General features: G+C 35.1%; 1 protein-coding gene across 1 annotated transcript in view; it reads right to left on the reverse strand.

Annotated features, from left to right (window-relative positions):
• Window positions 1-26,733, reverse strand: part of kis (chromodomain helicase DNA binding protein kismet) — a 945,984-nt gene that overhangs the window by 789,789 nt on the left and 129,462 nt on the right. The window contains exon 7 of the mRNA XM_090408660.1: window positions 24,830-24,941. Within this exon, the coding sequence (XP_090264786.1) occupies window positions 24,830-24,941 (112 nt within the window). The remainder of the gene's footprint in view (window positions 1-24,829; window positions 24,942-26,733) is intronic.

Here is a 26,733-nt window from a genome sequence, read left to right on the forward strand (position 1 = left end):
GGTCAAACCAAATTACATTTCTGAGAAATGTAATTTGGTTTCATTTTCTGGAAAATCTAATATATGTGAAAATATGTTTGGATTATGTAGCATACAACAATCCATTAACAGAAATTTTATTCATAATTTGCATGCTTTTGACTGGGGGTATAAGCAGTGGTGAGCTATAAGGGGTTCGCACGAGCCCTGTGTTAAATTTTTCTCAAATTTGCGAGCCCCTTGTTCTTGTTTAATAATCTTGTAGAACTAGAAAATACCACTGTGGAATGTATACATGCTACTATAATTGCTACTTTAAATTCATATGGATTTTCTGAAAACTATATAAAAAATCATTTCATAGCATTTGGTTCTGATGGAGCTAGTGTAATGTTAGGAAATAAATCAGGTGTGGCAATCAAACTTCTACAAAAAATTCTCAACGTTGTGATTTGGCATTGCAGTCATCATTTACACTTAGCATTAGACGATTCGATAAAAAACATTAAAGAAATAAATCATTTTGAAATATTTATGGATAAATTATATGCTTTTTATCATCAATCACCAAAAACTCAATGAGAATTAAATACGATTGCAAAAGACCTTGCTATCGAAATTTTAAAGATCGGCCGTGTGTTTGGACCACAGTGGGCAGCTTGCAGTTTACGAACGGCTCTTGCTGTGTGGAGAAATTACCTAGCTTTATGCAAGCATTTTGCATCGAATGATAAATATAAGAGTTTTTTAAAACGACTTCTCAATTTGGAATTTTTAAAAGATCTAGCATTAATGATTGATATCCTACAGGAATTATCATATCTGTCAGAAGCTCTACAAAGTCGCAATATAAGTATTATAAGGGCTAAGTTAGGCTTTTTTTTTTCTTTTTTTTTTTTTGCTCGACGATGCGAGCCCTTTGTTAAAATTTCCATAGCTCACCACTGGGTATAAGAAATTGCAATCATGGTATAAATGTAATTTGAGAGAACAATTGTGGATGTGACACAGCTTTTACTGTATTCCACTTGACAGTGAAATTGGTAAACATCATGGCATTGTAATTTATCAGATGGCATTTTTAAAAGAGTTTGTATTTAAGACTAGTGGCAAATATTATTTTTTCACTAGAATATTTGATGATACTTTCATTTATTGTGAATATATACATGAGAATTTAAAGATTGTAACAGTTTTTATTGAATTATTCTGGAAGATGGAAATATGATATGGAAAAGAAAAAGCATGACAACTGAGAACATGAAAAAGCAAGTTATGGATATCACTAGTAAAGGAAAATATCTTTGAATTGCATGATTTGATTTAAAGCAATGATTAATTTGATTTTTTTTTATTAAACATTGAGATTGGATTCATGTGATGGATTTCTGGATACAACAGGGATGATAAAACAGGAAGTGCAAGTAACTGAAATGGATTTTCTAAGAGTGACTCAAGATACAGTAACTATAGAATAATACATATGCCACAGTAAATAACTTTTTTTTTATTATGTAAATATTTCATCTTGCGCATCATAAGACATCATCAGTAATGAACAACAACAGGAAATGAATTCAAAAAACAGTAGTGTGCATGCTTAAATTGGAATTGCTCTAATGTATATAGTCATGTATTTATGGATTAAAAACTATTGGGACGATATTAACATTACTTAAATTAAAATATAGCAGATAAATTATTGAATACAACTGAGGATAACAATTTCCCAAACTTTATGGATAATGAGACAGTCATTTTAATTAAGATTAGGTCTATAAAGTAAGGCTTCAGCACCACTTTCTTAATATAAATGTTCATGATGGATCTATGTAGTAGCTTGGTGTTTTGCCACTGGATTCTGTGGTTAGCATTTTCAACTCCATGTTGTGCAAGGCCAGATTTGTGAGATCTGATAAGGTGGATGCGGTCTTGATGTTCAGAGAGATGTTTATTTATAAGTTTCCTGTTTGTCCATAGTAAGACAAGTTACACTAACATGGTACTTGGTATATGCCATGTAGCATCATTGGTGAGTGTTTGTCTTTTGGAGAAGGTAGAAAGTTGTGAATTTGGTTGGTGGGTTTGTAGGTAGCAATGAGTTGATATTTTCTCATAATTTTTGCCACAGGTTCAGAGACACCTTTAATATATGTTTAATATATGGCGTAGGAGTCCTGTGGGCTGCTTCTTGTCTTGGTTGATTTGTAGGAGAGTGATTAATTATTTTTTGCATTGTTATTGGATTATGTCCATTTAGTAAGGCTGTTTTCTTTGATAATTTCCAATTCTCTTTTTAAAGAATTGGAAATTTTAGGGATTCTTCAGAAAAACAAATCTTGTGTGTATTTTATCTTTCCATGTGAAGTAGCCTGATGTGATTGCAAATTGGATAATTCCACTATGCCCAGTAGAAATTTATGGGTTAACAATTCTAATGTTTCTTTGTGAGAGATATTAGTGAAGAGAGAGACAATGTCAAATCTTACTAAGATGTCTGCATCTGTTAGTTTTAACTCTGCCATGGGATCCATAGGGGTCTCATGCCAGTCCCAAGCCTGGATAAAGGAGGAGGGTCAGTCAAATGAGTGTCGATGCTCTGATCATAAAGAAAAAATATGATTGTTATCTGATGCCTATATGATCAACACCCAAAACATGCTGGCTCGGATGTCGCCTGGATGAACAAAGTCCACAATACCAGTTGAGTGATCGGGGTTGGATCGAAAAGTGGGATACCAAGGAAACAAACTAACAGAACTACCATCAGTAGGAACATGGAATGTATGGACACTTTGGATGTCAGGAAAGCTAGAACTACTTCGAGAGGAAATTAAGAGATATTAGTGTGATATACTAGGGGTGGCAGAGATGCAATGGATATTATCAGGAGATATAAAGGGATGAGAAGTCATATGGTCAGGGCACGACACCAAGCACGAAGCAGGAGTTGGCTTCCTTCTTAAAAAAAGAGCTAGAGAAGCACTATTAGGCTACAAACCAGTCAACGAACGATTCATAGTAGCAAGATTCCAAGCAAAACCATTTAATATATCAATAGTCCAGATATACGCACCCACATCTGACAGCACAGATGAGGATATCGACTTATTTTACAAAGATCTGACAGAGACAATAGAAACAATACCAAAGCAAGATGTGCTAATTATCGAAGGAGATTGGAATGCCAAAGTTGGAATAGATAATGATGGTTGGGAAAGAGTAATGGGAAAATATGGTTTTATGGAAAGAATTGGAAATTGGAATGAGGTGAAAAAATGTTAGAATTTGCAGTGGACCAAGAAATGATGATCTGTAACACAATATTCCAACAAAAGGAGAACTGTAGAAAATGGATGCGGCGATCAAATGATGGGAAAACCAAGAACATGATCGATAACATCAGTACAGCAGATATAGACTCGGATCATAGTTTAGTGATTGCAAACATCTAGTTGAAATTAAAAAGAAAATATAAACCCCATCATCATCATCGGAAACTAAGAGATTCAGCAAGAATAAGTGAAACAGAAATAGGGAAGAAGGTATAGAACAGTGTTAGAAGAGAAACTTAAAGGTGTGGACAAAGAAAAAATTCTAATCTAAGAGCGAAAGGAGTAATGAAGGCAATAGAAGACAGAGTTGAAGAAACAGTACCAGAAGAACAGAAGATCAAGAAAAATTGGATTATACAATAAACACTGAAGTTAGTACAAGAGAAAAGAATGTTGAAGATAAGAAGGGATACATCAGAACAAACAGAGGAGCAATATAGAAGTAAGTGTAATGAAGTGAAAAAAGCAGTCAGAACGGATAAGATGAAATGGTTAGAAGCCCAATGCAATGACATAGAACAGCACTATGGACAGCATTAAACTAGGGAGGTGTACAAAATGATTAGAACCATTAATAGAAGGTGGCGACCAAAACAGACAACAATTCAAGATGAAAAAGACAAAGTATTGATGAATAAAGATAAAATTGTACAGCAGTGGACAAGATACTGTAGCGAGTTATATGAAGAAAAACTAGATTTAGATAGCGTTTGAAAACTGACTGAAGAATTGAAGTAGATATCACCACCAGGTAATGAGTATGATATGGACATTTTAAGAGGAGAAGTAGAACAAGCAATAGGACGGCTAAAACACAACAACAACAGCCCTGGTAATAATACATCACTGGAGAAATGATTAAATATGGTGGCAAAAGTATGGTTACAGAAATGCACCAACTATGTAATATGGTATGGAAAGAAGGGAAAATGCCAGAGGAGTGGGTGAAATCGATATTAGTTAATTATACAAGAAAGGAAATAAGCTAGAATGTAAAAATTATAGAACAATTGTCTTGACAAGTCATCTTGGTGAGGTGATGATGATATTGACAGAAAGATTAAGAACACAATTAAAAGCATACCTTGCATACTAGCTAGCAGGATTTAGGAAAGATAGAACTACAATTCAACAGATTTTGACAATATGGTTAATAGCAGAGAAAGCTAGGAGAAAAAACAAAAAGCATATATGCTTACTTTGTTGATTTTCAGAAGGCATTTGACAGTATCAACCAGAAAGTGACATTATCAGTGCTAGAATCCTATGGAATTGACAAAAAACTAATAGCTATATTAAAAGATGTTTATAAGAATGCAGTTGCAGCAGTTAGAATAGGTGATGATTTGGGGAAATGGTTTAAAACAAGCAGAGGTACTAGACAGGGGGACCCAATATCACCAAGCATTTTCATCACACATTTAGAAAGAGCAATAGACAAACTGAAGGAAGATGCAAAAGGAATATAAGTGCATGGGATGAGAATTAACAATCTGAGGTTTGCTGATGACAATATTGAAGTAGGTGAAAGAGAACTACAAAAAAAACATTAAAACTATTAAATGAGGAAGGAAAAAGATTTGGACTTGTTATGAACTTGGAAAAAACAAAGACAATGGTATTTGATGGGAAGAACATGAAACAAAAGATACAAGTGGATGGAATTGATATAGAAAATGTAAAACAATTCACATATTTAGGAAGTAAAATGACATGCTTTGGACTGTAAAAAAGAAATAAAGATCAGGATTGCAAAGGGAAGAACAAATCTGAAGGCCATGGATAACATCTGGAAAAGTAAAGTGATCAGTCTGCAAACAAAACTAAGAATACTGGAAACGTGCGTCTTTAGCAGTGTAATGTATGGATCTCAAACGTGGGTAATAAATAAGGACTCAAGAAAAAGAATTTTGGCATTTGAAAGAACTTGTTACAGGAAGATTCTAAGAATAGGATGGGTACAGAAAGTCACAAACGAAAAGCTCTATTGGAAGATACAACCAAAGGAGAATCGAATGCAGAAGATTATAAAATGCAAGCTGCAATTATTTGGACACGTGCAGAATGAGTGAAGACCAGAAGATAAAGACATTCATGTTTGGTATTATGGATGGTGTAAACAGAAGAGGTAGGCTATAAAGAGAATGGAGACGACAAAGGACTGGTGTGGAATGGGTGTACAGAAACTGCAACAGTGCAGATAAAGAAAGGTGGAAGAACACAGTGAAGGCGGCATTAGATACCAACAGACAGTGAGCCCATGGTTCATGATGATCATCAGCGAGTTTAACACTTTGAGTTCTAAACCTACTGGGACTTAAAGAACCCTGTGTCCTGACAATTTTTAGCTCTATTTAACAAATTGCTGTGCAGCATTTCTATGGAATATCCAAACAATTATTTTTTGTCTGTTAGTTAGCATCTTTGATAATTAATTGGAATAAAAATTTTAGTTATACATGTGGTATGGGCTCCAGAAACAGGTTGCAAGAAATCAAGTTTTTTTAAAAAAATAAAGAGTTAATTTTTCATTAATTTCTACTTATATTTACTTCTTTAATGTTCAAAATTCAGGCAAAATATTGTTTAGATGTTACATAAATAATGAAAATATCATTTTACATAGGGTGTACTAATTATCCACTATTGGCCACAAAAGTCGGGTGGTAAAATATTGAATTAGGCCATTTAATTTCTGAAATGCCACGACCTTGCATGCAATCGTGAACACAACTGGCTGGACGGCCTTGAATTTGACAACCCCCCCACCCCCCATTCGAAGTTCTGCGTCACTGTCACTTGAATCGGAGCTCACATTTGTGGGGAGATCTGCTTCCTCTTGTTCTGGATCACTGTTTGCCCATCATCTAATTCAGATCCTTCATTATCAAGCATTTCCTTGAGCATTTGTTCTAATTTATGTTCACTCAAGAACTGTTTGACACTTCTGCTTTGAGCACCACTGGGTCCTGGTCTGTCCATAGTGACAGAGAAATTCAAACTGATCTCTCAGGTCATAAGAAGAGTCATGAATCCCTTATATTGTTTAGAGTGAAGCAGCCAGAGTTATGATGGTGCGATGTAAAATAAACATGAACATGCGCGATCGTATGTGACAAAGCCGATGGACAGGCGCTACAATATACTAATATAAATTCCCTTTTTTAATGATAAAAGTCAACCATCTTCATGGATAATGAAGCTGAAGGTTCAAATTTAACTACAGTACAGTCTGATAATGAATTTCAAGCATATTATTATTATTTTCGGAATTTTTAATTTAGCAATGTAATATACATCGATGGGATTCTGGGTTCACGTGCAATGGACGTATATTTACATCGATAGGACTCAGAGTGTTAATATCTTTTATATTTGTATGAAATTCTAAGAAATTTTTTTTATCGAAGAGGTTGAGTGGCCAGTGAGGGGATGGAGAAGGTTAGACAGGAATCTTGATATTTTATATATGGGACTGCCTATAGAATCCACAATAGGTCTGAGTGGACAGTTATTTTTATGTAATTTTGGTGAACCATATATTCTAGGAGGTCTTGCATGGTATATTTTGGGTCTTCTGATGGTTTCTTGATCTAAGGATCATCCAGTAAACTTTTTTTGAGCTAACTTTTGGTAGGATCATTATCAAGCTGGGAGCAAGTATTGCGATTACAAAGCAGTAAATTCATTTTCCGATCATATGATTTAGCATCTAAGACTACAGTGGTATTGCAATTGTCAGTTTTTGTGATAACTATATTATTACGTTTTAGAGAACTCTGGGTTTTTAAACTCTGCTGGTGGAATATTCAATTATGATGGTTGGGCATCATAGATCACGTTGGCTATTTCCAAACGTAGTCTATTAGCTTCAATACAACCCAAAAATTTCCACCGGACATTGTAGAATTATTCAAATTTCCAATCACATCAGGTTACTTCACATGGAAGATGAAATATATAAACAACGGGAAGGAACAGCAATGCGCTAATCCTTATCACCTAACTCAGCCAACTTTTTTCTGGAACACCTAGAAGATAGAATTTTCACTTCTAACCCAAAATCAACAATGTGGCTACACTACATCAATGAAGTCTTTGCAGTTTGGAATTACACAGAACCTGAACTTCTACTCATTTCAACACCCTGGATCTTAGTATGGACTATGGACTACAGACTATGGACTGAATTACTGTTATGCCTTCCTTGAAACTTACTGTTTCCCTAATAACCAATTCCTTTCTCTCTCTCTGTCTGTTCTTGGAAAGAAAGCAGTTGGATAGGCTGGAAGATCAGCCACCATTTGTCAAGGAATCATCAAAAGGTATTTTCTTTCTTGATATACACATCCGTTGTTAACAAGATGGATCCATTTCCACTTCTGAGTACCAAAAACCAAAATTTTTCAGGTTGTTATATCCATAATACCATCATCCATCTCAAAAATATGACATCATAAAATCTTTAGTATCCAGAGCACACAAAATCCATGAAACAAGAACTGGAAATTATCAAAGAAACAGCCTTACTGAATGGATAATGCTTCCAATATTTCATCTCAAAGAGAGATGACATAAGGAAGTACAATATAAACTAGGAAGAGTGCTCTCTAAGGGTGCTAATAAGCCTAGGTTGTAACATAAGATGCCGTGGAATGAACATTTTCGATATTTTGAAAAGTTTAACACATTCATGATCATATAAATTACTGGATTTTAGGGGGAACTGGGTCCTACAAAAACTGTTCTTCAGGACAAATGACGGCCGATCTTCCAGCCTGTCCAACAATAGGCCAACTTACAGGGACAAGGAACTGCTTTCTCTCCAGGAACAAAGAGAGAGAAATTGGTCGGTAGGGAAACAGTAAGTCTCAAGGAAGTCATAACAGTAATTAAGTCCATAGTCCGTTTAAAAATATATATATGAAAAAGCTTTAATGACTGATACCGAGAGATAAAAAGATGACATGATATATTTGAAATGTCATCTTTTTATCTCTCGGTATCAGTCATTAAAGCTTTTTCATAATATTCCAACCGAGTAAAAATGAATTCTGGAGGGAAAAAAAAAAAAATATATATATATATATATATATATATATATATATTTTTTTTTTTTTTCTTCTGATGTACTCTGGACATATGGAATAGTGACTGCATTAGTATAATCTTTCTGAACAGAAGGTTGAGAATTGGGAGAATGGTGGCATTAAATACATAGAAGATTACTGATATATACATATGACTCTGTGATTCAGAGTGGAAAAAGAATAATTCTGCAATAATTCCACAAATATTTTCGCCCACTGTAGGTTTAAAAACTGGTTTATAAATACTGTGTTCGCATTTTAAAAAATTATTGAAAGTATTGTATCAATGTGTAGATGATACACTAATATACAAAAAGTTGGCGAATGAAAAAAGAATTTTATCAGGTGATATGATTACCTCTTTAACAGGCCTATAAAAGTGCAATGGTATTTTTCATCATAGATTTCAATTTTTTTAATATGTATTTATTAGTTAGAATATGTATTAATAAGGAAGCTATTTCAGTATGGGATAACTTGGTTTATGTGTCTTTATTTGCCCAAAAATGTGGAGAGATGACTAATCTAGGAGTAATCCTTTTTCATGGTATATTCATCTATTTTGTCTTGACCTTCAAGTTGATTCAACACAATAATTTTTTTTTAATATAAATCTGGAGGTAAGGTTAACTGTAATTACTGCTTTAGTATTACGATTAACAATACCTGTGATTTTATTGCAATCAAGTTTATTATTATCAGACCTCCATGAAGTCAGCCACTCATCGCAGGTGGTCCTCCATCACACACACACAGCTCATCATACTGACTCAAATTCATTCATTCATTCACTGTCCTCACAGCTGCCACACTTTCAAGCAATGCATTCCAACCTACAACTCTTCATACAAAAACCTACTCCTCAGTCCTTTGCTCACTTTTGTTACGTCGTTGGTTTCCTAAAAATTTACTACTATTATTTCTCCTGTGCCAACTAAGAACAAATCTCTAAACTATCTCTCTGGGGCCTTTCCTTTTTCAAACTCTGACGATAATTGTTTGTTTTAGCAGCGCAAGGCAGAGCTTTAGGACAGAAAATTCTTGTCCAAAGAAACCCTCCCGGAGTTCAAGTGTTACCTAACCTTGTTAAAAGAATTAAGTAGCTTAAATTAATCTTAGCATACAGTCATGGCCTAAATGCTCTTAGCATCCTTTATATTCCCTTCGTGCGTAGATCCGTAGTTTTATGAGTGGTAAAATCAGGCTCATGCTCAGACAAAACTCAGGCTTACATAAAAAAACAAGTTTATTAAATGGTCAAAGAGATTACAATTAAGTTTAACATGTCAAAGGCAAATCATTTATATCATTACTAAATCACTAGTTAAGCAAATAAGAAATTTTCAAACTGACAAGTATGCTAATCACATTCCATGGGTAAATTAAGTTCACACATAGCACAAAACATGAGTTCGATTCCTAAACTAAATTTTTTTCTCATTTGACTCCTTCACGTTAAATTAGGAACTGCACAATCTTAAGTTCTCAGACCACTAGTCCAATACAGTCAATAAGTCATTATACATGGTCACTATAAAGTTCTCTTTCCTCCTAGTCAAAATCGTGGTACGTCTTTCATCCAAAGCTAATCATCACATAGGTAAAAAAAGTTTTCAGTACATTACCATCGTGACGTGATGATGTCATGATTCTTTTGTCCGTCCTTTGTGAGGGGATACCTTTCTGCTATGGTGGGTTGCTGCCACGTAGAAGTCACATGCTTGTCACGAATTGGGCATTTTTCTTTGCTGGACACGCTCATCTCATGGGTTGCTGTCATTAGCTCAACTGCCATCAAAGGTTGAGCTAACCTTTGCTGTCTCACATCGGTAAAACTTTTACCGATGGCCCGAATTGGAGAAACTGCTTTCATCACGCGTATAACCTTGTCCGACTCGAGTCAGTCAGCAACAAGGAAAAGCTGCAGCTCATCGTCGTCAAGCTTCCTTCCGGTCATCAACATAGCTGGTCCGCATGAGAAAGAGAAACAGGCAGATGGGGAAAAAAAAAAAGAAAAAAAAGGGGGGGTGACTTCAAATACGTGTGAACTTGCTTTTATACTCCTTGATAGCGCCCTCTTTCCGTCTTCGAATCTCATGGCGCCTTCCTATTCACTCTTACGAAGTGGCGTCACACCTCTGCTCCTTGATGAGCGCTCTTTTCGTAGAACGCGAGTTCCATTCGCTTTCCATGAATGCCACTGCCTCGGGGTTTACATCATCGGCGGTGGCCAGCTAGCAACCTTTGGATTTTTGTTAGCACTTAGATACACGTTCTTGTATAGAGCACAATTTAACATTAACGTTTTAAACAATATATTTGTTAGACATGCAATTTTTTGTTCTATTTTTCTAAAGAAAATGTGACATGTTCTCTCATATAATATGCTTACTTTGCTAACAGTACAAGTATTTTCTTACTTAGTATTGTGTTTTTTTGTTAAATCCTGAATAAATGACTCTTTTTCTTGAAGGAGTCCTCATTCAAGATCTAACACCTTCCTTATACAGTTCCCAGGGATGACCACTGGTGTCCCCCCCCCATCTCCACCCTTTCTACGAAAAATCTAATCCACATTTATCTGATAATAACCCCTTACTAACTCATATGTCTTGATCACATCCCCATCATCCTATCCACTAGACTGCAATTTGCATTTCCTGAATCTGTCTTCATATTCAATATTCCAGACTAGAAACCATCTTAGTAAATCACCTATGAACCATTTCCAGCACTTCATCCTTTTGAAAGCATGGTGACCAAATCTGTGCACAATAATTCATATGAAGTTTATATTAGAGTTATCTCTCAATTTTTTTAGTTTTAAAAAGATTTTAAAAAGAATTAAAAAATTTTTTTGGTTTTATAAATATTTTACTATTAATGATGAAATACTGTATTTTTGTGAAAAAACATTATCTATGTTAGGATAATTATCTTATTTTGTTTGTCTCAATGATGGCAGCTATTCTGGGGCAATTTTTTGTTGGGTGTGTGTTGAGGGAGGTTTCAAAATAAAGACGTTTTATTGAAGGTTCTACGTTGTTTGGGAAAAACATAACTCAATAGGGCAATAATGAGACTAAATTCACTGTTTGTTGGTATTGCTCATAGGCTGAAATGGAGAATGAGAAATTTAGTTGCTGGGAAGTTTAGTATACAGATTAAAGTACTTTAATCTTTTTAATTTTCTCACATACATATATTAAACTATTGTACTATTAATAAAAGACTGCACATGATTTCAGAAAATTTACCATTCAATGGGGTCAAAGATGCATTTTAGTCTATTTATTTCAAATATTCAGAAATTATTTCAATTCACTGTACTTCAAAAAAATATGAATTGTATTCATATTTTTTGTTATTCGATATTTTTAACATATATTTTTAATCCTTCCCTTGTACAGTTTTTATTCCTCATATCCTACATTATGTTTTCATTTTGATATATTTATTTCCAGCCCTGTTATAAGTTCGATATCAAAGAACCCTTTCTAAATATAAATGTGAAATACCAGGAAGAGACTTGTTTATAGGATTATATCATTAATGTCATTAGAGAGATCAAATTAACATGTGTCTTGCTATTCAATGTCTGACAGTATCAAGGAGTTTAACCAGAGAGAAAAAAACTGAAGAGTAATAATAACAATTTTCAAAAAATCAAGTATGACAAGATGGTTATGCATAAGAAATGTCTAGCATAATTGCTGTTTGCAATCCCTACAGCTGGTAGTGATTGCTAACATGGAAGAGTTATGATGTAATCTATTAACAGATGATACTTCCAAATAGCCTGCAAGATGGTTTCCTTAGTTTCCATTTTAGACTGCAATGCAATATAACCTCTCATTATTATGTAATACATTCTTGAATAAATAATTGAAGTAAAATACATTCCATTAATTTTTTACAATTATTTTATTATAATGTATATTTCAGTTGTAAAGTATAATAATAAATTTAGTTTAATCCTTTATGTAAGTGTGAGCAAACAAAGTTTGCGCCTGAAAGTATCTTCAGGACTGGGGTAAAGTGGTACAACACAGGGCAACTCCTTGCAAAAGTGGAGCAATCTAACATCACTCCTATCTCAGTATCTCCCATAATGCAAAACACATCTCCTTGCAGATATGTATAATGTTATGCATTAAATGGGAAGGGCCACTACCCAGACTAGTTTCGACCTTTATTGAGGTCTCGTCAGTGGGAGCCAAGCCCAAGTGGAGATACCAGGAAGAAGCATTAGCAAGGTCATCTCTACCTATAGGAGTTGCCAAACAGTGTGCCACCTTTTTATTAAATTACTCTGGATTTAGAGAAAGATGTTGAAAGTTGGGCACACCGTTTGGCAACTCCTATAGGTAGAGATGACCTTGCTAATGCTTCTGCCTAGTATCTCCACTTGGGCCTGGCTCCCACTGAAGAGACCTCAATAAAGGTCGAAACTAGTCTGGGTAGTGGTCTTTCCCTTAATGCATAACATTATACATATCCGAAAGATGTGTTCTGCATTATAGGAGATGCTAAGATAGGAGTGATGTTAGCTTGCTCCACCTTTGCAACGAGTTGCCCGGTGTTGTACCACCTTACCCCAGTCCTGAAGATACTTTCAGGTGCAAACTTTGTTTGCTCACACTTGATTAAGGATTAAACTAAATTTATTATAGACTAACCAAGTTGTAAAGTATGTGTAATTATGAAATAGTGACCAACAGCAAATGCATACGTAAATAATGTGCAGGGTATGTGTACAGTTGATGCTTACCAATGTTGACATCAGAGTAATTCCCAAACCAGAACTAATTTTCTTCAGTGTGCACAGAGAAATTTTAGATGTATAAAGCAAGAAAATACTAAAGACAATGGAGTAATATTTCAGTAAAGTTTTTGGATATTTAAGATAAGATACTTATGATATTTATTTCTGGACAAAGGCACATGTTGACAGCAATATTGCCAAGTACAGAACAAGGAACCTGAATGTGATTGCCAATGCATTGTTTCATTGAGTAGTAATGAAGAATGCTCAGAAATATAACAGCTAGTTTACTGAGAAGGAGAGTGTAATGTTGAGAGAGGTAAATTCAAATAATGGAATAATTTGGATCCAATATTTCATTAAATTTAAGGAATGCAACAGAGGCATAAGTACACAGACATAGTCTATTAATGGAACTAATATATGCAAATATTTTCAAGGTATTTCCTATAGGAATTTGTTCAATTGAAGTAAAGGAACTGTTGATCATTCCTACTATTACTGATGATTTGAACAGAAGAAACTAACATACACACTTCCATTAAGTTATGTAAGAACTTGTATTCCTCCTTTTAGAATGAAAGCAGTGTTTGTTTGAATATCATCCCAGCTACTCGAAGGTAACACTGTTTTGTTTCTTCAGTTAAATTCTTCTCTTATAGAAGGTGGAACGTGTGACTTCTGATACTTTGAACTCTTGAATGAAGGACAAGAATTGATATAATTTATCTGCTCTGCTTAGTTCACAAAGAACTGCTGAAGGTTTACTTAAGTTGTTTAAAGTGTAGTTTGATGGATTAGTATGATTCTATATCTTGGTGTGAATCTATTTGTCATTATGAATTTGAAAAACTTTTTACATGAGCTCAGTGCACATTTCTAATTATTTGTACAATTTAATTTGAGAGGAAGTGTGGGACAGTTATTTCATATTTTAATTCTTGATATATCGATTTTGTTATATGTCATGTATATAGTAATCACTGACTTCAGCTTTAATAGATAATGACTAAGTTTTTGTTGAGGTTAAGTCAATACTTGAGAGATCATTAATAGTTTCCATAGGTTGGTTGGTTTATGGTTTTATTAGTGCAGGAACAGCAAGTGTCATACTGTGCCATATCAAAGGTTACAGCTGTACATAAGGTACTGGTGTCCAAAAATTAAGGATGAACTATATTTTTTACTTGTATATGAAAAAAATGTTCATGACTACAGCCACATGTGGACATTAACTTATTGCCAGCAAACTAATAAATTATATTACATAAAAAATGTGTTATAAATTTTGTACAGATTAAATTGCAGCAAGTTTTTGGCAAAAGTTACAAATTTCCTAAGGATGTAGTTAATAAATTAATGTACAGTGTTGACGGAAAACTATGCAGAGAGACATTTCAGCATGGCATGTGTCAATGCTGACCTACAATGCAGCTCTCAAAGCATCTTACCATGCTTAGCACAAGTGATTTAGTTCTTGAGGTAAACTGGCCTGCTCCTCCTCCTTCATCACAGGAAGGATAGGGCCTTATTTGTTTTTCTGGAGGGGAATTTCGAGCAGCAATGCATTTCCCTTTTGTGCCCCAAATGCGTTCTATGGTATTGAGATCTGAAGAACGTGCTGGCCACTCGATTCAATTAATATCTTCTGTCTCCAGAAGTATCTCCACTGCTCGTGTGTGATGTGGTGTGGCAATGTCATCATTAAAATGAATTCTTTGCCTACAGCACCAAGGAACAATCAAACATGATCACAGGCGTCTTACCACAGTTTGTTGAGATATCTGTGTACCTGTGCTGAATGGAGCACAACCTGCAAGATGACTAGCCATGGTCTGTCTTCATACTCCATAGTCGAGTGAGGGCAACCTCTTAGCAAATGTCTGGAACACATTCCATTGGTTTGAAACATTGCCTAGAACCTGGATGCAACAATGTGAGATTCCAAACTCTCTGGCAATATCAGTAATTCTGTAGCCATCAGGCTTTCCAATAATTCTTCCCTGCATGAAATCATGTAGATCAGTGTTTCCCAACCTTTTTGATGCCTTGAACTCCCTGTAGCGAATGTTAATATGCCGCAGATCCCCTGTAGCGAATGTTAATTCACCACGGCCCTCATAAAATCCAAAATGGAAATTTTTTATATTTTACATATCATAAAGGTGAAGTAATAAATTACAATTTTACAACACAAAATTGTCATTTATGACAATGCAATACTGTTATAAATGGAGATATTTGGAAGAATATTAACATATCAATTAGGCCAGGTGTGAACAACAGGTGTGAGCAACATGATAAGATAAAGTTTAATGAAAATACTCTATCCCATGAACCCCCCTTTGAATTACTTGTGGACCACAGTTTGGGAAACACTGATCTAGATGATGTCTTTGAGAAATTGAAATGTTTTGTAATGACTCGGAGAATTACATTTTATTCCTTCATGAAAAGAGCTCCTTTCAAGCACAATTTGCTTAGTGAAGTCTTTTGCCTTTTATCCTGTTGAGTGCTACCACATGACGCCTTTGCACATGATTCGAAAATTTGAATGCATACCCACTTTCTACTCAAAATCATCAGTTATAGAAAGTGCCACAAGCTGATTTGTAATCTTCAGAAAGTGTATGTCCTTAAGTTTTCGACACTAGCAAATTAATAGTCATAAAGAGAAAAACTGGTAAATAATGTGTTATGTAAAAAAAAATAAATAAAATACAATACATAAATAATATAAATTTGTAAAAATATTTAAGCAATACAGTATCTACAAATAAATAGAATTTATAATCAACTGTGTTTGTACAATTAATTCTTTCTAAAAAGTTAAAAATGGAATGCAATTTGTGCAAGTTTGATAACATCTGTCCAAATGTATATGACTTAGCCAGATAAATAAAAATCTCATTCATCTCTCATGTGAAGTGCTGGCATTCCACCAGAATATGACAAATAAAAAGACACATTGCATTTTGCACATAGGGGAGTCATGAGCCCAGAGTAAATAAGAATGTGTAAGAAAACTGTGACCTATGTAGTGCCTACCAAAAATAACTTCCTCTCTTCTATTTCTACATTGGTTAAACTGCCAGGACTTAATTTCAGGCTTAATCCCATGCAATTTATTTGTCAGTGCTTCTTACAAAGATAAGATGTGTTTGGGTAATTAGCTTCAATCTTATAAACTGTCTGCAGCCTGTAAATGGAACTGTCAAACAGTACAGCAAAAAATTATAGATGATTATGCAGCTGCATCTGCAGTCTCACTTCCCATTATTCTAATGTGACATGGAATCCAGTACAACTGAACATCAAAATTAAAGGTCTTCATTTGTACAATAGTTGTAAAACTTCACAAAGCAGTTGATGTGAATTATACACGGGAGAGGCGGCATTCTATAAAGAACTCAATTAGTCTGTATAAATTTCATCCTCTCTAAAGCTTGGGGACAAGATCGTAGCAGAATAGTTCAGATGTGGTCTAATTAGTGCCTTATACAAGGGAACCACTACTATCTATCTCTAAACAACAGCCTGTCTCAGCATTGCAACAACCCTCTTAACATTTTGAAATATATATCCCTTGAATTTCAAAATTACCCCTCCACTTCCTCCAGTATAGTTCTACAAATAAATTAAGCAGCCTGTGGATCCCAAAGAAGTTCAAACCTTAGTGATGATAAATAGCACAATTCTAGCACGTTCAGATATCCTGAAGCTAATTTTCCCTAGCTTCGCATCATCCAAACTTAATATCTGCAACCCCAGTGATAATCAAACTAATTTTATTGTTCAATGGATGATGACATTGACAATGCAATTTATACATCCTTTTTGATTAAAATTTTTGAACCAATCATGTACCTTTTTTTAACTCGTACATCTACATATTGTAAATGCATGGGGAAAAAAAGTCAAAATTTGCAGTTTTTCAAGAAAATTATTTTACATTATTAGAGCTAAATTCAATAATGAAATGGAAGTCTGTTGAGGATATGATAGGTTTCACAAGCTGACTATAGTGGATACAGGAGGAACAAACAATTCTGGTCCACCTGTGGCATAAAATTGTACGGAAAAAAAATTATTATACAATTTTTTGAATCATGACATCTCATATAATAAAGACCTTCCATTTTTTATGGAAAATTCTTATTACCTGTACTCGTTTTAAAAAGCACCACACAACTCTAAATATATTATTATTTTTTTTCCTCTCACACATAACATGATATAACAGATTCATTTCAGTGCAATTCCTAGGCACAAGAAGAATTGCACTGAAATGAATCTGTTTAATGAATAATTAACAGTAATTATTGCAAATAACTTTAAAAACAAAAAAAAAAAGACAAGCCTTATAAACTCAAGGAGCTATACCAGCTCATCCAGATTTACAAATATCCATGCCCAGGATTCAAACCTACAATCTGATGGTGGGAGACCAATATGCTAACCACTCACGAACCAGGTCAGCAATTAAGTAGTTTCTCCTAATTAAAGTGTATGGCATACTTTTAAGCATGCCTAAATAAAAATTAGCAATTTCTGTTTTGTCATATTTTTCATTAGGGTGATGTGTAAAGAGACTATTTTTGGCTAAATTATCCATATTGAAATATTTCAGAAAGAGAGTAAAAAGTATAAATTGAAAAATATATTTATATTACAAAACACTTTTATACAAATTTGCATTCTGGTAACAAAGTATAGATAAATATCAATTTATCAACCAAATAACTTTTGTTTGCAGTTACTTTGTTTGACACATATACATGCACACACTTAACTGAAATGCAATTATTAACGACATTATTGTTGTAAAAATAGCACTTAAGAAATCAGTAAAAAACATTAGTTTAATTAATTCAACATGAATGATGAAGAAACTGCCAGCAAAAGGAATAACTTTTGAAATTATCTTCGTTTTCACTTGGAAATGATATGGTTATTTTATCAAAGTAGAGTGCTTTAAAGAAAATGCATTAAGTTTATAAACAGAATTTGATAGAAGTCAATAAATTGAAAAACAGAAGAAAATATTGGGTTGGCAAATAAGTTCGTTCGGTTTTTCAGAGTTTTGTCAGATCCTGCCGGCAGAGGTTTTTCAAGAAACACATTTTATTTAATATATATAATACATACTAGCCTCTTGCCATCTGTCCACCAACTTCATTATGCCGTGTTCATAAAATTCCTGAGGTTTACTGGCGAAAAACTGATCCAGGTGTCTTTTGACAGCCTCCTCATTAGCGAAGGTTTTCCAATCAGAGAATTCTGCAATGATTGGAATAAGTGGTAATCGGAAAGTGCCAGGTCCAGTGAATAAGGCAAAATATCCCAGCCAACACGTAACAATTTACTTCGGGTTGTTAATGATGTGTGGGGTCTGGCGTTGTCGTGGTAGAAGACAACTCCTTTCCGATTTGCCAATTCAGGGCGTTTTGTGCTAACTGCACATGCCAGTCACGTTAACTGTGAGCAATAGACAGTTGAATCAATTGTTCTGACTGACAGTAACACCTCGTAGTGGACAACACCTTTATAATCCCAACGCACAAAGAGCATGATCTTCTTTGGGTGCAATCCCGCTTTCGAGGTTGTTTGAGGCAGTTCGCTCTTGTGCCCCATGATCTTTTACGCACCACGTTATCATACACGACGGAATTTTCATCTCCCGTAATCATCCGCTTCAAAAATGAGTCATTTTCTTGGCGATGTCTCAGTGAATCACAGATGGATATGCGAGCAGTCATATTGGCCTCAGTCAATTCATGCGGCACCCAAACATTGAATTTTGAAACATATCCCAGCATGTACAAATGGTTTTCAACACTTGTATGGGATATGTTCAGTACTACAGCAATCTCCTGCACTGTTTGTGATAGATTTTTGTCGACGATATCCTTCACAACACTCGAATCAACCTCAGTTTGGCGACCGGCACGAGGCGCATCACTGATGTCGAAATCTCCAGAACAGAATTTGGCAAACCATTTTTTTTTTGGCATACGAGTTCTGTTAAGGCACCATCCCTATATACGCTGCATTTTTTTTTTTTTTTTTTTTTTTTTTTTTTTTTTTTTTTTTTTTTTTTTTTTACGGGCCTCCGCAGCTCGTTGGCTTTTTTTGAAATAAAAAGCAAAATATGCCGGTGATGTATGTTATTTCCTTCCATTTCTAAAAATATGTTACACACACACACGCAACTGAAGTAGGCTGAACGAAAATTCACTGGAAGGTTATGTGAAATGTCGCCTTTCAACTGCACAATAGCGACAGGCAAAGCTGCGTAAACTTGTACTAAGCCTAAACTGAATGAACTTATTTGCCAACCCAATACTATAAAAATGAACAGAATGAGAATGAAAAGACTTTGCTATCAACAAAAAACTAAACTCCCCTCTACCTTTTTAGATTTTTAAATGATAGTTAAAATTTAATTTGGCCACTTGTAAATTTTTGACAACCTTTAGAATCCAGCAGAAAGGATTTAGTGGAATTTTCAAAGTCAACTGGGTACAAACGCTCTCCTAATACCACCAACAACTCTGAGCTCTTTCATTTCCTCTCCTTAAAAGTTAGTTCTCTCCAGTCCCACTCTCCTAACAGTGAAATCATTCTCCAGGGTGATTTTAATGTCCATAACACCAATTGACTTTCCTCCTCAAGTTGTACACATACTGCAGGCTGACATGCTGAAACATTTGCCATTACTAATGTCGTTACACAAATTGTTCAAAAGCTGACCAGAATACCAGATAACCCAAACCACTCCCCAAATACCCTAGATCTCTTCCTTACCAATGAACCCTCCAAATATGCAGTGAATGTAGTGAGCCCTTTGGGTAATTCTGACCAACAGGAGATGAGCACAACATAATGCTCATCTCCTCCCCCATGCAACAACGCTTACACAGTCACTCCCACACAAAAGTAGTTTGGCATTATAACAGTGCCAATTGGGACAGTCTCCGAGACTACTATGCTTCATTCAAATGGTTGGATTGTTGTTTCTCGTCTTCCACTCCAAACATATTCACCGAACGTATCACCAAAATAATCCTCACTGGCATGAAAACATACATTCCCCACACTACTCTGAACTGCCATCCTCCAATCTAAACATCTTTTAGTTCTCCAAAAGATGTGCCAAGGCTGTACAAATGAAAAACTGGCATACCACAACTGGTTCAAATCAAGAACCCCATCCTTCACTATTCATTCTTTCGCTCCTTCAACATTCACTCCTTCAAAAACAGAATTTGAACAGGCAAAAAGGAGGAAGCTTGCAGCCTGTCCAAATGGGAGCCATGCCTTCTGGTCTCTTGACAAGGCAATTGGTCATAACCTTTTCCCTACACTATTCTACCTTGAAGGTACCCAGCTATTAAGCGACCACCAGTAAGAATTCTGTCGATGTCGATCAACAGGAGATCTACTCTCATACATCACCCATCACTGGACAAATGCCATGGATAAATTTGGCGAATCTCAAGTAGTTGAAAAACGAAGGCTTACTAAGCAAACTCCCACCATCTGGACTATCCCAGGACTTCTTATCTCTGCAATTTGTGTACAGAGGATTTGAAATTGGAAGTGATCACTATTTAGTCTTGAGCAGGATAAAATTGAATTTCATATTGGAAAGAATAACATGTAAAAGAGTTTTAAAGTGAATAAAAGTTAGATTGCCAGCTTTCCGTCTCGACACAGACTATGTGATGGTCGATGGTACCTTATCCTCCCACCATTCAACTAATGCTGGGGTCCCACAAGGTTCAGTTCTCTCACTGACCCTCTTCCTCCTGTATACCAATGACCTACTTCAGTTGACCTCCGATCCAATACAGTTCTGCAGGTGACAGCACATTCCACTCCCCCCATTCATTTGACAAACCTTACTCTACACAACTATTTCAACCCACAGAGCATCAACCACCACTGCCCTTAATTCTGACCTCCAATCCATCCTCCAATGAAGCTCAGATCACTTCATCAACTTCAACACTAGTAAAACACAGTTCTGTCTTCACAAAAAAGAAAAACCATTTTCCCCAAGCATTATTTTTTATAACACTCAAATTCCCAGACAAGATGAGATTTCTATTCTTGGAATTACCTAGACATCAGGTCTCTCCTGGCATAAACACATCACAACCATTGCATCCTCAGCTTCCAAAAAAACTAGGATTTCTCTTTCGCGCAAGATGTTACTTCACCTCTAAGCAGCTATTAACCTTATACAAATCACAAATCCACCCAGCTATCGAATGCTGCTCTCACATTCGGAGTAGTGGGCTCCTAAAAGCTCCCTCGAAATGCTTGACTCAATACAGAGGAGAGCAATTAGACTGATAAATGACCCATCTCTTACCAACTTGCTCTCCACACTCTCACACAGATGTCTGGTCTGTTCGATTTGTGTACACAGGATTTGAAATTGGAAGTGATCACTATTTAGTTTTGAGCAGGATAAAATTGATTTTCATATTGATAAGAATAACATGTAAGAAAGTTTTAAAGCGAATAAAAGTTGAGCAGCTCTCAGATGTGAACTGCAGACTAAAATACACAAAGATTATTGAAGAAAAATTGAAAGAGTTTGAGAACAGAAAAGAAATCTTGGAGATTCGGTGGAAAGCCTTGAAGAAAACCCTGATTGATTCAGCCAGAGAAGCATGTGATGAGGTTGTCTGCAAGGATAGAAAAATCAGAACTCCATGGTGGACACAGGAAGTTAGAGGCAGTGAAGGAAAAGAAGAAAGCATATCAAAAGTTCCTGGAAAATAAGTCAGCTTTTGCTCTTAGAGAATACAGAGACAAATGTAAGAAAGCAAAACACTGTGAAAAACTAGCTAAACAAAGGTCATGGGAGGACTTTGGCAATAACATTGAAAATAAATATCAAGAAGGTGGCAAGATATTCTGGAGGTTGTTGAAGAAACTTGGGAATGGAGGAAAGAGTGCTGTAAAAGGAGTTAGAGATGATAAAGGTGAAATGAAAATGGGAGGAAAAAGATATCCTTGAAGTATAAAATAATTATTTTGAAAAATTGCTAAATGAAACAAGCAGTGATGGCACAGTGGTAAAAAAACACTCAACAGGCATACAGGCAGGAATACATATCCATGCTTGAAGTAGAAAAAGCCATCAAATGCTTGAAATGTGGAAAGGTAGCAGGAGTGGATGATATTCAACCAAAAATGCTGAAGTATAGTGGTATAAAAGTCTTACGGTGGCTGCACTGCATAGTTCAGAAAGCCTGGACGGAGGGACGAATTCCCGATGATTGGAACAGAGCTCTCATAGTACCCATATATAAAAAGGGAAATAAAACAATGTAAGAATTACAGAGGTATTTCCCTACTGAGTGTTCCTGGCAAGATCTATGCAAGTATACTTGAAAAACGGTTGAGAAGAATTGTGATAGAAAAGTTTGGTGAAGAACAAGCTGGATTCAGGCCAAATAGAGGCTGTCAGTATCAGTTCACTTTACGACAAATAGTTGAGAAAGAATGGGTATATAACAAAGATCTGTATTTAAGTTTTGTCGATATGGAAAAGGAATATGACAAGGTACCAAGAGAGAAGCTATTCAATACGCTACAGTTATATGGTATCAATGGGGCATTATATCAAGCAATACTTGGCCTTTATTTGAGTTGTTAGTCAGCAGTTAGTATTGAAGTACAAGAAGATGGTTTAATTAAATCTGGTGTGAGACAAGGATGTACATTATCCGATCTGTTATTCATTATTTATATGGATCACGTTATGAAGGAAAGTGGTATTAAACATGATATCAGAATTGGAGACGTTAATGTCAGCTCTTCGCTTTATGCGGACGATGTTACACTACTAAATAAATCCACTACAAGTTTGCAAGATTCCCTGACTAAATTGAACAGCTGTTGTAATAGATATGGTATGAAGTTCAGCAATAAAAAGACAAAGACAATGAAAATAGAGAGAATTGTTGAAAATGTCAACTATGTTGTGAACGGGAAACCTGTGGAACAAGTAAAACATTTCAGCTACATAGGCACAATTTTTACTGAAGATGGTAAATTAAATTTGGAAATAGACAACAGAATCAACAATGCTGGTATGGTAGGAAGTCAATTGAATAAATTCATATGGAATAAGAAAGAAATTAGTCAGAACACTAAATTAGCTGTATATACAAGACAGTGTTCAAACCAGTTTTAACTTATGGATCTGAGAGCTGGTTCAGAAGTAAAACACTTGACCAAAGACTAGAGACCGCAGATATGAGAGTCCTGAGAAAGATTAGAGGCGTGAACAGACGTGAGCATCAATGGCAATATCATATTAAAAACAAGGATATTAGGAAAGAACTTGACATATTTGGCATCCATACCACCTGAGATTAGCTCTGTTAGCAGAGCTAATCTCAGGTGGTATGGTCACTTGAACAGAATGGGCGAGGAAAGATTAGCAAAACAAGTGTTCTCTGCCAGGTTGGCAGGAAAACGATCCAGAGGAAGATCAAGATATAGTTGGATTGATAGGGTACAAAGTGCCTTAGACGATAGAAATATAAGATCTGATAATGTTGGAGTCTTGACAAGTAACAGACTGATTTGGAAGAAAATTGTAGATAGGAAGTTAGTAATGATGTAAATTTTTCATGTAGTACTATCATATTCTATAGGGTGCATGTCAGGAATTTGATGCTTATGATGATGATATATTTCCATGGGAAATGTTCATCTGAAGCAGCATCAATAATTCCCCCACTTTGTACTAAGCCCATTGGAACACATACAGCTGCCGCCCAACACCCTTTCACAGCACATGCTGAAACCCACAGAACAAGTTTCTTTTCCTCCTCCTTCATCCCTGCTACTGCTGTATTGTGGAACAGTCTTCCCCTGACGTATTTCCCACGGAATACAACATACAGGCTTTTAAAACAAATGTAAAAAAGTTTCTGCTTTCCCAACCCACTATCCATATGCGGTACTAATGTACTATAGGTTGACCAGCCAACCTCTTGTTTATATTGGGCCCATATACATTCTTATAATTTCTTTTTTTAGACAATGCAATTAGGTGTGATTTTTATTTATTTTATTTATTGTTATTTATTTATTTTTTTGAAGGAATGGTTAGAATTCTTCATTTGAGTGAAAAGAAGTAAGAAATGAACACTTTAGTTCAGGAAAACAGCATCCTCTCATTAGAAAGAGAAAGCAAAACTAAAGAATAAGTGAAACTAATGCTTTTGTTAGGATTAACTCTTTGCTCCCAGCTTAAAGAATCTTTAATTGCTACCTTATTTTGTTTATTTGTACCAAAGATTATATACCAGATATGTAATTATTTGCTATTTTCTTTTTTCCTTTTTTTTTAATGGAGAAATCAAGTCATTTCAGTTATTATAGAATTTGACAATAATGTGAAAAGCATTCAATTAGCTCCAGGAGTTGTACTTTCCTGCAATATACACACAGATCATTCATGCTAACTCTATCCTTCAAATCTGTGATCAAAAACTGATTTCCCAATGCAGTGAAATAAATAATGAATGTGTATTTAAAAAGTACAAAGCATGTTTATTATAAACAGGTTAAAAAACTAGACTTTTTTTTAAAAAAATCAAAAACTGTCATTAAATATTTATTCTTACCTGAATACCGTCACCTTCTTTAGGAGATGGTGGAGGAGTTGCTTCTAAATCCGAATTATCTGAGGATCCAAATCGTTTTCTCTTTTTTTTTTTGCTAAATTTTAGTGCTATCCTGGGTGGGGTAACGAAAATTACATTATTCATCACCAATAACATATGTAGATTTATGAACTAAAAGATTTCTGTATTAATCATTTACTGCCTTTTATTATTTATTACTACAATTATTTATTCACTTAAGTGGTCAACACAATTTCTTAAATGTAAGCTGCTTCAAAATAAGTCCGACCACTGCAACAAACTTAGGCTAGCATCAATACAGCTGATAAAACTGCAGAAAACCATTAGTGTATTGGTTTTCTGCATTATGTAGGTATGTAGGTTATTACCTACATAATGTGTGTAGGTAAAGGTGTTTTGTGTAGGTAAAGGTGTTTTGTGTAGGTAATGTACAAAATACAGGTGTGACATTTACCAACACAAAATGCCAGTGTTTGAAAAGCCTTCCTTCATTTAACAAGTTAAGTGAACGGATAAGAAAGTTCTGTAAATAATACAGATGCTAGTCTACACTCTAGCATCTGTATTATGCAGCATTTTGCAGTCATTATAATAAAAGTATAGACAGTTACATGTTACAGAAACAACATAACTTTCATTTAAACCAAAATATTTACGTGATATTTTGACCATCATATCACTGTCCTCATCTGCAACACACACACACACACACACGTGTATGTGTATATATATATATATATATATATACTTTTTTGCTAAATTGTGTGTGTACACACACAAAGAGACAAACTATATTATCATGAACTTAGGGTCATAATAACACTAATTTGTCAACTATAAACACTACTGGCTTACAACTGCAGATTAAAAAAAAAAAAATACATCATCAAAACTAGAGCCCTGTTATCTATTTGGCTAGAAATTACTAACAAATAATAATAATAAAAAAAATACATTATTAGTGGTGGCTAGCATTTTTTGTCAAGCAGGTCACTACCAATGTCAATAATTTCTGGCCAAGTCAAGCTTATCAATGCTAAAAAAAACTCCTCTCCTTTATTTCTCATGTTTCTGGTATTTGAGTAATGCATTTCAACATCCCTTTGAACCCACAAATACCCTTGAGTAATGTCTTTACCAAGCCACTCAAATATGAAACTGCATTTGGCACTGGATAACCATTTCTGTACACACACTCATTTTTCTCAAAGATGGCCAAACTCACATTTGTTTGCATCCACCCAATAGTACTTGTGTTTAGTTTTGGACAATGATCAGTAAAGAAAGTGTTCCTGTGCATGAATGCCACAACTTTTGCCTTTCAATTAAATAGGACTGGGCTCATATCCCATTACAGATGTGAGGAACTCATCTACCAGCTTTTCAAGTGAGGGACAGTTAGCCAGATCTAATCCAGTGGGTGAAAAGTTGACCTCTTCTGGAAATCTTTTTTTCAACATCCCAAAAACAAAGCAAGAGGTAAACTTGCCAAAATAATATACACAATTGATTGTTGAAAGTTTATTTTTCACTTGGTTAGAGTATAATAAAATTAGTTTAATCCTTTATCCAAGGGTGAGCAAACAAAGTTTGCACCTGAAAGTATCTTCAGGCACAAACTTTGTTTGCTCACACTTGGATAAAGGATTAAACTAATTTTATTATAAACATACACAATTCTATGTTATCATCCACATCAGTTGCTTCAGCAATAATTCCAACCAAACAAAATCCCAACAGGGCTAGCAACTTCAACGATATTTACCTGACATGTGTTAAGCAACTATCATACTACAGTCATACTCATATCACACTGCTGACTTATTACTACAATGACATGCATACACGTGCTCATGTGCCAAATCCTGAAATATCTGACAACT

This window comes from Typopeltis vanoorti, chromosome 18 (genome assembly GCF_054136105.1).
Source record: "Typopeltis vanoorti isolate ZY-2024b chromosome 18, IOZ_Tvanoo_1.0, whole genome shotgun sequence".
NCBI classification, from domain to species: Eukaryota; Metazoa; Arthropoda; class Arachnida; order Uropygi; family Thelyphonidae; genus Typopeltis; species Typopeltis vanoorti.